The sequence below is a fragment of the Rattus norvegicus genome, chromosome 16 (genome assembly GCF_036323735.1).
Source record: "Rattus norvegicus strain BN/NHsdMcwi chromosome 16, GRCr8, whole genome shotgun sequence".
Lineage (NCBI taxonomy): Eukaryota > Metazoa > Chordata > Mammalia > Rodentia > Muridae > Rattus > Rattus norvegicus.
This window is the reverse complement of record NC_086034.1, coordinates 43,829,140-43,844,105: the sequence shown is the minus strand read 5'-3', so window position 1 is coordinate 43,844,105 and position 14,966 is coordinate 43,829,140. Positions and strand designations below refer to the sequence as shown.

General features: G+C 36.7%; 1 protein-coding gene across 6 annotated transcripts in view; it reads right to left on the bottom strand.

Annotated features, from left to right (window-relative positions):
- The window catches only part of Wdr17 (WD repeat domain 17), a 131,199-nt gene that overhangs the window by 80,082 nt on the left and 36,151 nt on the right, over positions 1–14,966 (bottom strand). For all 6 annotated transcript variants that reach the window (XM_008771249.4, XM_017600361.3, XM_008771250.4 and 3 more), the window contains 4 exons: positions 12,745–12,873; positions 10,002–10,185; positions 7,105–7,335; positions 1,739–1,990 (listed from right to left, as the gene is read on the bottom strand). In XM_008771249.4, coding sequence (XP_008769471.1) covers positions 1,739–1,990; positions 7,105–7,335; positions 10,002–10,185; positions 12,745–12,873 — 796 coding nt within the window. The remainder of the gene's footprint in view (positions 1–1,738; positions 1,991–7,104; positions 7,336–10,001; positions 10,186–12,744; positions 12,874–14,966) is intronic.

Sequence of the window (14,966 nt, the reverse complement as noted above, 5' to 3'; positions counted from 1 at the left end):
CAACAGGAAGCAATCATTCTACACTGAAACATCCACCAACTTCTCATTATCTGCTGCCAGCCAAATATATCAAACATGCTTGGAAACCAATTAGAAAATTCCACTCTCCCTCCAAGTCCTTCAATAGGTGCCTTGGAGAAAGGCCAGTATGTGCCTCAAACAATCACATAGTATCACCTTAGCACCCATCATTTTTACTAGTTTATAAGTTAACAGAAGTATAAATCTACATAACAGTTCTACATCGATGCTCATAATAACAATACTATTCCTAATTGGCTAAAGTGTGAATTGTATAATTATCAATGACAACTGTCAGATCCCATGATGGGATCTTACTTATGACAGAAAGGAGTGATAAACTGATCTATGCCGCAGCTCAGATGAATCTTGAAAACACTGTGTTAAGTGAAAGGAGCAAACACTAAAGACCACATTTGGAATGACTGCCAGAGATGCCCCAAACAGGCAATCTCAGCGACAGAGAGTAGATTCTCGGTTTATGAGCACAAGTGTTTTTCAGATTGTGAAGAGAAATGGAGGCATTTGGTTATTAGTGAGTACAGGGTTTATTGGGGGGAAATAAAATACTCTGGATTGAGATATTGCTATGTCACCTTGAGAACAGACTAGAAACCACTAAACTATGGTTTGAAACAGGTAAAATTTATCTTAATAGTTAATAAATACATTTATATTTTTATCACTCATGAAAAAACTAAGTTACTAAGATGTATAAAGTAGGAATTTATTAATTTATTTAATTTAAAACTGTAAAAGTAAATCAAACTACTATAGAATCCCACTAAATTTGGCAAGGAAAAATAATATTATCTTATGCTAGATAAATATTACTCTGATGGAATGGCTGACTTTCTTCTTTTTCTATAGGACTTTCTTGTTTTCTTTTGTCTCTTCTCCCCTCTCCTCCCTTCCCTTCCCCTCTTCTCTCCTCTCTTCTCCTCTCCCCTCTTTCTCTCTCCTTGCCTTCCTTCCCCTCCCCTCTCTTCTCACCTCCACTCCCTTTCCACCTTTCCCTTTTCTGTCTCTATCTCTATTTCTGTCTCTATCTCTTTGTGTCTCTCTGTCTCTCCTTCTCTGTCTTTGTCTGTCTCTGCCTGTCTCTTCTCTCTCTCTCTCTCTCTCTCTCTCTCTCTCTCTCTCTCTCTCTGAGCTTTAGTAGGTGGTAAAAGCTGGTTGTCACTTAATTTACCATTGCTACTCCTAAATTATCTCATCTTCTCGGATTTCATCACTGCCTTGGTAAGTTCTCTGAGACAGGAAAAATCATCCTTTTAGCCATGGAATTTTATACTACTTCCATTTCTAAATTTGACTGAGAATAACTTAATTACCATAGCATATCTAGTGATGATATGTCAAAATTAGTGAGACTAATCAAGCTCCTATCAGAAAAATTGTTTTCCAATCGATACCTTTGCTATCTTTTTTCCATCTCTGGTATCCAACCATTTGTTATTGATGCATATATAAACACAAGAACATGTGCATATATACAATATACTACAATGCATTTCCATACACATGGAATAGTTTCTTAATTTCACTTTTATCATGTCAGTGACACAGTTTATAAGTTAGACATTTACTATATTAAATAATATTTGTGATATTAGTTTAAACATTGTATAAAAGTCAACTAACAAAATACAATGTATCTAGCTCAATTAATGAAAATTACTATATTTGAAACTTTCAGGAATATGGACATATTTACCTCCAGTTATAAACATGCCTGGAGCACTGGGAACCCAGGCTAAGCATTGCACAGACACTGCAGCGCTGGGAAAACTAAACGTTGTGATGCAGTAAAGAGATTCAGAATCTAGTAGACGAATTCCATAATGTAAATTAGCCACCAGAAGATAATCTGTGGATAGTGGGTCCCACTCCAGGGCTGTAACTGGATCATCCTCATCTGTTCCTTCAAGAGATTCAGGTCTCAGAACATGTTTCTGATTTTTGCTACCTATTTCATACAAAGAAAATTGTTTTACAGAACATCAGAGGATCATGTTTTCTACTGCACATCACCTGTTCTGGGACTCTTGAGAATTTGTTCTGGCTTTTTTATGTGGATGGCTGACATGTGAACAGGGGGATTAGTTTGTCTTGATGATGCAAGTTAGGGTTATCAGCTTTGCTTTGATACTGTCTAGTGCATTCAGTACTCTTCATGTTTATCACTGAACATATGGAAGGAAAAGACTGGCTTATCTCATCAGCAAGAACTTTCACTTTCTCATGACAGGACAGAGACAAGGAAGTAGTTGAGACAGAGAGTATCAAAATGAGTAAAAACGCTAACTTTGGAGATAACAGCCTAGGTCCACAATCTGTTTTTATCACTGTGTAACTTTGCTCTCCTGGACAAGACACAATCATTGGTGGCTAAACTCCTCTGGTATCATAATGGAGGATTCAGGATTTTTTCACAAAGAGTTTGAAATCACTACGTGAGTAGTTCATTAACAAGCATTACAGTAGGGTGTGTTATAAGTAGTATTAACAGTATTTATGGTAATTCCTTTTTCAGTCATTATTAGTTGTTACAATTCATAGCAGAGTTTTAAAGCAAGAACTGCAAGGATAAATAAGCGAAATTAAATATACAAAAAATGATCAGAAATCATCCTCACTTCTGCAAATTCGGTATATAACTAGCAATGTGGAAAAAGATGTTTTGCTGATGAACCACATGGGAACTCTCAGCCAGTCCCTTTACTCTCAAAAGATAGCGATTAAATGGAAACACAACAATCATAAAAGAAAGTACAATTAGTTGGGAGAATTATAAACTTCAAAGGGCATGCTTGTTTGAAAGCACAGTTATAGAGTGTGGGGAGACAGTTCAGTGCTTGCCTTGAAAGTATAAAGCTCTGAATCCAATCCCCAGAATCCAAACAATAATGCTGGTCATGGTGGCACATGGTTAAAATCCCAGCATTTGGGAGGTAGAGACACATAGAATCCTGGGGCTTTCTGGTCAGTTATTTTAGCTCTATGCACAAACTCCCTGCTGGGTGACAGCCTGTCTCAAAAATTAAGGCAATGACCTTACTGAAGAACAATTCCTGAAGCTCTTCTCTGGCCTCGACACAAACGCATATGCACATGCACTTGCAAACTAATGTGCATCTGCAAACACACACACACATGCACATACTTGCAAGTTGACACACACAAACACACACATGCTCTGCCCACAGAAACACACACATCAAAAACAAAACCAACCAAACAAAACTATACAGTTTCAGTCACATGATTACATGTTATTTTTTGAAAAATCAGAATGCAAGAGTAGAAACAAGTTAATATCCTTTAGCTACATAGAGTATTTATTCATAAAGTGAATTTAATATGTTATTATGTCAGCTGGGATTAACTTTACAAAAATCATGTTATTTTAAAAATACTGCTTATCTTAAATAAGTAGCATTTTATTTATATGTTTGCCTATATACTCACAGAAACTGGATATAAGATTTTATTCATTTAGCCTTATCTAATTTTTACATTAAAAGAATTAAAAAGATTCAATGTTGGAAAAATGGCCTTAGACAGTAGTATGCTCGCCAAGAGGTATAAGGACTTGAGTTTGGATCTCTATGACACATGTCAAATGCTGGGAAGGGCAGCATGGTAGGGATTGCTGAAGAGTTAGACTAACTAATAAGTGACCATTCAATGAGAGGCCCTGTCTCCAAAATTAGGTGGAGGGTAATTAAGGAAGAGTCTGATTTTTTGAATTATCCTTTACATATAGATGTAGACTTACATACAACACACATACACTCAAAGAAAAAATTATATCTTATTTATCAAAGTAAGTACTTCTTAAACCTTTATTTGGTGTGATAAAATGTGATGTGCATAATAATATAAAATTGAAAGAGTTATAAAAAGACTTATTAGCCAAAAACTAACAAGCTATATCTTAAGAAACACAGGTATTTGCTTATGCCAATTAATTTGTGGTCTTTCAAAAGTATTCTAATATATTAATTAATATATATTAATATATCCATTATATATCCATTATTGGATATATATTAATAAATATATTCAATTTATATGTATATATAATTTTATATATACAAATTCAAACCATGGAAAAAGCAGAATATGAAATGTGAATATTATCAGTTATATCTAAACTGCTGGCATTGCAAAAAGATATTGTCATTTACAATTTGTGTTTGAAAACCACACAATCAAGTTATAAACCAAAGATCAAAAAAGCAAACAAAAATGACAAAAATGTAAAAATAATCTCTTATTGCTTTAAGTAAGTTTGTGAGTTTGTATTGGGCTTTATCCCTCACCACTTCAGGTAGGCCACAGGCTTGGGTTGGATATGCCTGAATCATATTGCTTTAAACCTCAGTCCTCAAAATGATAATGGACTATACTCATTACTCCTTTTTTGATGTTTTTATTGTAAAGAGTAGAAAAAAATCGTAAAGGTTTGTGGTCAGCTAACAGAAGAACATAGCTGATAATATTTTATTGATATGTGCTATTAATGTTATGTTTCATTTATAAAATCAGGTTCCAGGGGCTATCAGGTATGAAGAAAATCTTGTGATAGAAGTTTAGCGAGTTCTATACTAAAAACAGAAGTCAAGGAAAGTTAGGGATATCACACAAACTTTTGATATTTTGATTCTGAGGTTAAATGGCTGAAGAATAGGATAAAGAAATCCGTTCACTGTGCTCCAAGGGACACAATATAAAACCAACAAACAAAATACATAATACAAAGAAAAATTCTTCTATTCAATTTAATTTTTTAATTAGTGTCAGAAAAAGTGAATGTAAGGTACATGTTAATTTGTTTTATTCTTAAAAGAGCACCTTTATTTACCCATCAATCCAGTCAATAATTACATACTATTAGAGAGTCAGGGTGGCTAAAAATGTAGTATATTTTCAAAGTTAACAGTACTTATTTCTGAGAGGAGAGAATTTGAGGTGGCTTTTAATTTTTGAACTATATTTTATTATTGCCTATATTTTAAAATGAACAAAAACCCAGGCAATAGGCCCAGAGAGTCCAGTTAAGCAACTAGGAATCCAAAAGGGGGGTGGGGAGACCAGGTATGGGAGGAGATAGGGATGATATACAGAGGGTCAGGTATTTGAACAGAAGTGTGTAGCAATTGGGGATGGGAAACTGGGCCCATCCCAGCAAGTTCCAGATGCCAGGAAAGCAAAAGGCTCCCAGAACCCAACAAGGATGAGATTAGCTGAAATGCCCAATAAAGGGGAGGGAGAATGTGGAAAGAGGTTAGGCAAGGTCCACGGTTGGGGGATGGGGCTGCCCACTCAACTCCAAATTCTTAACCCAGAATTTCTCCTGTCTAAAGGAAATACAAAGTAGGCCTTCAGAGATAGCCCCACCCGAGGATCCATCCCATATGCAGCTACCAAACCCAGACACCTATTGCTGCTGCCAAGAAGTGCTTGCTGACAGGAACCTGATAGAGCTATCTCCTGAGAGGCTCCGCTAGAGTCTAACAAATACAGAGATGGATGCTAGCAGCCAACCATTGAACTGAGCATGGGGACCCCAATGGAGGAGTTAGAGAAAGGACTGAAGGAACTGAAGGGGTTTGCAACCCCATAGCAAAAACAACAATGCCAACCAACCAGACTCCCCAGGGCTCCCAGGGACTAAACCACCAACCAAAGAGGGACCAAAGGCTCCAGCTGTGTATGTAGCAGAGGATGACATTGTCTGGCATCAATGGGAGGAGAGGCCATTGGCCCTGTGAAGGCTTGTTTTCCCAGTGTAGGGGAATGCCAGGGTATTGGGGTAGGAGTGTGTGGGAGAAGGAGCATCCACATAGAAGTAGGGGGAGGGAGGGTGAGAGAGGGGTAAAACAGGAAAAAGGATAACATTTGAATTGTAAATGCATAAAATATCCAATAAAAATACAAAAAAATGATTTACTGTCATTGTCTCTGTGAGGGGTGGCACCTTTGATAAAGAACAGTGTGGTACAGCAGTAACTCTATCAAAAGCAACTTCATCTTGTATATGATATAGAAAACAATTTTACTTCCCAAATTAAGATTCTTTTTCATTTGACTTATTTTCTGTAAGTGCAAATATAAATAACTGATGTGAAATTCCAAGCAATGACAAATGATTGGTAGGGGTTAGTTCAAAGGCAGTGCTGCATAGATGATATGAAGGTGATGACTATCCTGTACAATGTGTCATAAGTGTCATGTGGACATTAGGACTCAGCCCAATGTGGACAACAGTTTCACTAGTGTGCTTAAACTAACATTTTGTGAAATCGGACTTTAAGCACTGTTATAATTTGGCATGTGGAGAGTCCTGCAAGGACTTCTGGGTAGATTTGGTTCACAGCCTGCAGTGATAATGGGAAGTAATGGAGCCTTTAAAAACCAGGTTCTGGCTCTCCAACAGCAAATGGGCAGTTTCTAAAACATTATATACAATGTTTTATATATTATATATAATATGTATTTATATATATGTAACATTATATACCTGACTATATTGTATTTAGGAGTATATATTGTCTATACACACACACACACACACACACACACACACACACACACACACACACATACACATAACAATTAATGATAAAAGAGTCCATGAATTTGACAGAAGAAAATCAAGGTTGTGTAAGAGAGTTTTGGAAGAAGGAAAGGGAAATGGAAAATTATGAGATCACATAATCTCAAAAATAAAAGAGAAATAGTTTTAAAAACCAGGTTGTTCTAGGAGGTTTTAGATCCCTTGGAACATGCCTTTGAAGTGAAGACTGGGATTAAATTTCCTCCCTCCTCTCCTTTTTACACCCAGCCACATGATGAATAAGTTTCCTGTCATATGTTCTGTCTAAGGTGAATACACTCAACATAAGTTTCAAAGCAATGTGGATAATTGGTCAGAGACTGAAACCTCCCACATTGTGGGTCAAACTGTGAGCCAACTTCTGATCAAGTGGTTTATTCTCAGACTAATAAATGCATGTGAATAAGAAAGTGCATTTGCTAAGAGAATAGACAGGATTGAGGTAATCGAATACTTACCAGGCTGAAAAATTGATATGCTCCCATCAGTATGACCAAATGCAACCTTTCCTTTCTTTTGGGTGTGCCACCTAAATATACAAATATCAGACACAAAACCATGTGCTTCTTTGTGTACGGACACTCCACTATCTGGTCCTGAGATGGTCCAAATGAGCAGAGGACCCTTCTGGGAAACAAATGCCACAGCATCACCTGTGTTCCAGCACCAGCTGAGACAGGCAGGTGTCTCTGGAAAATATTAAACAAAAATACACACAAAAGGAAGAAAGATGGATGTAAGGTTTGTACAACTGTTGTTGGCACTCCATGTTTATGAAAATAGAAATATAAGAATTATTTCATTATTTTTTTAAAAAAACAACCAACTCCTTGATTTCGAATTGCATTTATGAGCTAATCTTAAGAACTATGGGGAATATAGGTAAAGCATACCAACTCCTTTAATCTTGCATTTTCGATGTATGAAATATGTAAGGTTACTCATTATGTTACTGTGCAGAGCTGGTGAGAACTTTAACCTTTAACAATGGTGCAAACCTGATACTCATTTTCCACTACATAGATTAGTTTAATAGGGAAAAAAAGAAAATTGAAATGAAAAAACACACAGGACCAATACTGTATGTGGAAGATCAAAATTTTCTCTGAACAGAAAATTTTCCTTTGCTTAAGCTCAGTTTCCAAACAAAGTCCAAGAAACCTCAAGAATTAATATTGAGTCTAAAAACAACAGTCTTTAAAAATGTATAAATACAATATTAAGTCTTTAATTTTCAAATTAGGAGGATGTTGAGAAAGAACCTGGAGAAGCCTTTGAAATTGTTCAAAGTAAAAATTAAATAGAATTCACCCAAACTATTATCAGAGTCATTCAATTTTTCTACAAATGCCAGTGAAGAAGTCCTTTTAAATTGTACATCCAGGAACATGGGAAACTATGGCTGATAAACTAAATAAAATCTTACCCCAGAAATATATCAGGCACAAATAAAGTTTGATAAGTAATACTTGACAAAACTGGGTTATTACCTGTTATTACCTGGGTTATTATCTGTCCTTCTGAAGTGCATTTAACTGTGTTTTTTGGTGGTGGTAGGTGTTGTTTTGTTTTGTAGTTGCTTTAACTCTTTTGAGGCAGGGTTTCCCTGTGTAACCCTGGCTGCCCTGGAACTCACTCAGCAGACTAGATCGGGCTTAAAAGGCACACTCCATTGCTGCATGGCTAAAGGTCATTTTGTTTGGGTTTGGTATTTTGCTTTTCTTTTATATAGGATCCCTCTATGTAGCTTTAGCTGTCCTAAACTCATTATATAGACCAGGCTAGCCTCAAATTCACAGGGATCCACCTGCCCCCCACCTCCCAAGGGCTGGGATTAAAGGCGTGCACCACCACGTCCAGCCTAAATTTTTATTTCCAAATATAGGCTAGTACAGTTTCTGTGCTGGGACTTTAAGATAACACTTCATTGCACTTCTTCAATTTCTTTATCATACAATATAAAATTAACTTTAAGTAGAGTATTTTATGTTATATAGGATTATCTGCAAAAATGTAAAATATCAGGTATATGCACTGTAATATATCTAAATACTTATAGGACTTTTGACTAAGATTATTAGAAAATATGGAGCTATATGAAAACTCCTGGTGGAAGTCACAAATACCATTTTTACATCACAATGCTCACTGCCAGAAGTATTATGGATTTTGTTTTCTCAATGATACACTAAAACCTCAAAGAAAATCAATCAACTATATTAATAGAAGTTCATTAAATGATTCACTTTATAAGTATCTTTCTCAGAGGTTGGCACAAACTTTAGTCACTGTCTAACAACTGGTTATTCTAAGTGATACAAGACAGATTATATGAATTTAGAAATAAAATGTACTTTTCACTTTTAGAGTTGTAAATTACTCTAATCTGGGAATTACCTTAAAAACACCATTGAGTAACAAAATTGGGTCCTTTCACTAACCTTTTAAACATTTCTAATGATCTAAATTGAAAAGGCATTATATGTGTTAAATATGGCTGAACATTAACAAGGATGTTATCATTACAGAAAACATAGGTATGAATGTGTATGAATTACCAATATTGCAACTATATGTTAGAATATAGTAAAGACATTTTGAACAAAATTATGCTAGTGCAATAGTTACATCGCAGTTTTCTATCTCAAAATTATTTATATGACTTTTAAAAGAAACTAAATATGGACATTATATCTAGAAATATCTTACATAATTATAATCGCTGAACTATCATTGGCACTGAAAAATAAAAAGAATTATGATACTTAGTATAAAATGATTATTTAATTACATATTATAATTTAATTAAGTAACAGCATTACAATTAAAATTAAAGAATTCTCAATGTTAAGTAAAAGAAATAACTGTGACCAGTAGTAATGGTACACCTTTAATTCCAGGACTTAGAAGGCAGAGGTAGGTGGATTTCTGTGAGTTCGAGGCCAGCCTGGTCTACAAAGCTAGTTCCAGGATGTCCATGGCTACACAGAGAAACCACAAACAAACAAACAAAAAGATAGTGATATTACCAAGTTTTCATCTGTACCAAATCACACATAAAGTCACAAAACTGCTCATCAGTGTATCATGTAGATGGATATTATCTACATATTATTGTCCATATGTGTTAAAGATTAGAATACATTAATGAATAGGCAAGGCCTGTTATTTACCTAATTATTTTTTTCTAGCTTTGACTATGTATTTATTTTGGAAATTTCCATATTATATTTTAACATTAATTTAGTTGTTAATAATTGGCTACATCTTTAAAACCTAAATTAGTTAAACAAATTATGATTGTTGAAATATAAACATTTTTACTTGATGAAATAAATTTTAGTGACAAATATACCTTTGATGTTGTCGAGTTTGGCAATGACATTTTGCTCTGCCACGTTCCAAATGATCACTAAGTTATCAGTACTGCCACTTGCAAACAGGTCTGGGTTATGAGGACACCAGGAAATTGCCGTGATTGTTTTTTTATGTTCCGCCATAATTGCATGAAGTCTGAATTCATTATACCGGTGATCCAACTAAAACAGAGCAGGTCAAAGATTGGAGTTCTTCTTTTTAAACGATATGCATTCAATTAGTAATCACATTATATAAAACAGAAGCCATGCACAGAAGTACTGGTTTACAGAGTAATAAACATGAACTCATTTCATGCCTTGGTGTTCATTCAACTGAATTCAGGCAGCTGAGAGAAACCATCTCCAAACAAACTGAGGAAATAGCATCTGTTGGAAAATAAATGTTTAAATTTTAAACATGAAAATTTTATATTTCATTGCATTTTTATCAATGTATTTTATGAAATATGAAAACCTTTTTGAACTCAGGAGGCAAAAGTAGGCAGATATCTGAGTTTGAGGCCAGTCTGGTCTTTAGAGCAAATTCCAGGACAGCCAGGGGTACAGGGAGAAACCCCGTCTTGAAAACAAACAAGCACCAATAAAACAAAAATTTTTTTACAATATTTGAACAAAATATTAGTTTAAATAAACAAACTTTTTTTACAGAAAAACATGAATGCGTTTTGAAATTTATTTTTAAATCAGTTTATTTTTTAAAAACCACTTATGTAATTTTAACAACTTTTAAAACGTTCTCAATGATATTCAAAAACAATTCTCCAAAATATTAGGTGTTTATTTTTTTGAACAATTCATTGGTTTTTAATGTCTCAAGTGTGAATATAATACATGTGGTTGTTTCCCACTGGACTCTCTTCTACCTGTCATTTTCTAGATGCATGACTGCGTGCTACTGCACGTGTTTGTGTGCTCCTGTGTGTGTGTGTGTGTGTGTGTGTGTGTGTGTGTGTGTGTGTGTGTGTGTGTAATTTATTTAGTTTAACCAGGGCATATGTGAATGCTGTGTTAGGATAATCCACCGGAACCTGGTGGGGTCCTCAGCGGCTCCACAAGGGAATGTAACAATTGCCCCTTTCTCTGAATGTGTCTGTCAGGTCCCAGGGAAACTCAGGACAAATGGGTAACTTGGTGGTGGTACTTAATAGAGCTTTCTCAGCAAGTACTTACTACAGAGTCCTGGTCTGCCCCCTGCCCAAAACCTGTCCATCCAGGGAGTCTCCCTGCCCTTTCCCCAGCTTCTCTTTTCTATACAAGTCTGCTATTTCAGCCAGGAGATCTCTCTGTGTCTTTCTCTGTCTTTCTGTGTCTCTGTCTCTGTCTCTCTCTCTCTCTCTCTTACTCTCTGTCTCTCTAGCTCTCTGAAATAGTTCATAGTTCAGTAATTAGTTTTTAAACTATCAATTGTGTAATAGATCCAGTATACATTCTGGGTGGTTTTATTGTGTTTGTATGGTAAGTGGATGGGGTGAATACACCATTTTTCCTATTTTATTTATAAATTCGTCCAATAATAATTCTTCCAATGATTTAATTTCTTGTTAATTTGTCACTTGAATTTATTATGTCTTGTACCTTCATTAAAGTTGGTCTTTTTCTTTTAACATATACCAATGAACCTTCATGGTATGTTTTAGAGTGTAAAAAAACTCATTAAACACTATATCTTTCTTTCACCACATACTTAAAGTAAAATCTTACTTGACAACATTAGACTATAGTTTCCTACGTGATCAAACTTCTTCTATCTTGTCATTGTTTTAGCTTGGCCTAATGCTCTCCCCACTGATTTTCTTATTTTTATTTATTCACCATCCCAGCATAGGACTTCAAAAGCCACTCCTCCAAAACATGTTTTCCACCCAAGATCCTTAAATTCACAGTTCTCCCCAAAACTTAGCCTGTATCATACAATCTGTCCTGGTGTATATGTCATAGTCTATGTAACCCTTCCTGAATCCATTTTATTATATAAACACCTCTCAGACCCTTTCTCTTTTGAAGAGCATAAGGTCTACAAGGTTGCATTTCTGCACTTAAGAACAAGCCCTGATAGTATCTCTCAGCATTTCAATATCTTCTCCTTTCTGCTGTACTAGTAAGACTGCAGTGAGTGTCTTGGCATATCAAAATTTCCTAAGACTTCTCTTTCATCTGTAATTGACTCTTTCTATAACTACAGCTTTTCTTGGGTAACTTTGATGACATGGGCATTTACATCTGGCTAGCACTGCAGGCAATAATAATTTTAAGTTGTCCTGTTTGCGTAATTGTCTACTTTGTGTTGTTAATAAATTTTAAATAAAAACCCATTCGCAATTTAAGGTATCTGTAGTAAGACTAAATACATCCAATGCATCTAACAACAAACATGCTAAATGTGCTAGAGATTCAGCATACACTGCTGTACATGCAAGCACTTACGAAGAAACAATGCCATACAGCAGAAGAGCAGTAAATGTAACACAGACACATTCTTCATCCCCTAGTAATAATTCTTAAACACTTTTTATTTATATACATTGATTTTAAAACCAGTTTAGATAGAATTCAAAAATACAAGTTTAATTAAGTTTAATGTCATTGATTCTAATTTACAGTTAATATACATATTCAAAGGGAAATTACAAATATCAATTAAATTAGTTAATGCAAACATTACTTAAAAATAACCATATGTGCTATTATCATAAATTGAAATAATCAGTGCTATCAGACCTGGTATATATAGATGGCCAGGGTTGCGCAGTATGCAAATCGGTCTCCATTGGCAGCACAAACGTCTTTGTTCCATGGCTGGCAGCCAGCAGCCAGCAGTCCCACTTGCCTGACCTGGGACATGGTTGCCTTAAAAGCAAATATGAAGAAATGTCAATCATCCTCGTCATTTGATAAACCTTTAATTTTACCTTCCCTAATATATGCCTTTATGCACTGAAAATACATTTGTGGTAATATTAATCTCAACTTAATATTTACAGACAGGAATAGTTTAAAATGCCAAATCGACTCCAAATCATGCAATTGGAGATAGAGAACGAGATCATAAGATCATGAACAGCATAAGATGTAGACCTACGTAGGAATGTTTCAGGGCTGATGGGGAGTAGAGGGCAAGTAAATATGGATTGGCATGGTTTTAGAACCACTGAAGAAGGTCATACAGTGGCCAGGAAGGCAGAGCATCCCAGATAAACAGCAACACCTAGATTTTTCTGTGACCAGTACCAATTTTCAAATATTGACAATTCAATCAAGGTAGCAAATTCAAATTTGAAATAAATTGTTTGAATGTTGGGACAACCATGACCTATTTCATTGAGCCTGCTGTTTTTTACATTGACCTTCATCCCGGGGGGGGGGGGGGAGAGGGAGAGAGAGAGAGAGAGAGAGAGAGAGAGAGAGAGAGCGCATTTGAAGGTAAATTTCAGTTAAGACAAAACAAGGTGGGATAGCAACACCGACAGTTGTGAGGGAGAAAAAGAAAATTAGAAACTGTATTTGAGACACCCGCGGAACCGGCCCGCAGCAGCTCTCTGCTCCCAGACCCTGTGGGAAAGAGACCTCACCGCCAGGTCAGGTGGGCACTCCTAAGGCTGCAGAGCGGAAGAGACCACCAACACTGCCCACCCCTGCCCACATCCCTGGCCCAAGAGGAAACTGTATAAGGCCTCTGGGCTCCCGTGGGGGAGGGCCCAGGAGCGGCAGGACACCTGCCTGAGACACCGCTGGAACCTGAAGGAAACAGACCGGATAAACAGTTCTCTGCCCCCAAATCCCGTGGGAGGGAGAGCTAAACCCTCAGAGAGGCAGACATGCCTGGGAAACCAGAAGAGACTGCACTCTGCATACACATCTCGGACGCCAGAGGAAAACACCAAAGGCCATCTGGAACCCTGGTGCACTGAAGCTCCCGGAAGGGGCGGCGCAGGTATTCCTGGTTGCTGCCGAAACAGAGAGCCCGTGGGCAGCACCCCGCAAGCGAACTTGAGCCTCGGGACCACAGGTTAGACCAACCTTTCTGCTGCAAGAGAGCTGCCTGGTGAACTCAAGGACACAGGCCCACAGGAACAGCTGAAGACCTGTAGAGAGGAAAAACTACACGCCCGAAAGCAAAACACTCTGTCCCCATAACTGACTGAAAGAGAGGAAAACAGGTCTACAGCACTCCTGACACACAGGCTTATAGGACAGTCTAGCCACTGTCAGAAATAGCAGAACAAAGTAACACTAGAGATAATCTGATGGCGAGAGGCAAGCGCAGGAACCCAAGCAACAGAAACCAGGACTACATGGCATCATCGGAGCCCAATTCTGCCACCAAAACAAACATGGAATATCCAAACACACCAGAAAAGCAAGATCTAGTTTCAAAATCATATTTGATCATGATGCTGGAGGACTTCAAGAAAGACATGAAGAACTCCCTTAGGGAAACACAGGAAAACATTAATAAACAAGTAGAAGCCTACAGAGAGGAATCGCAAAAATGCCTGAAAGAATCGCAAAAATCCCTGAAAGAATTCCAGGAAAACACAATCAAACAGTTGAAGGAACTAAAAATGGAAATAGAAGCAATCAAGAAAGAACACATGGAAACAACCCTGGATATAGAAAACCAAAAGAAGAGACAAGGAGCTGTAGATACAAGCCTCACCAACATAATACAAGAGATGGAAGAGAGAATCTCAGGAGCAGAAGATTCCATAGAAATCATTGACTCAACTGTCAAAGATAATGTAAAGCGGAAAAAGCTACTGGTCCAAAACATACAGGAAATCCAGGACTCAATGAGAAGATCAAACCTAAGGATAATAGGTATAGAAGAGAGTGAAGACTCCCAGTTCAAAGGACCAGTAAATATCTTCAACAAAATCATAGAAGAAAACTTCCCTAACCTAAAAAAAGAGATACCCATAGGCATACAAGAAGCCTACAGA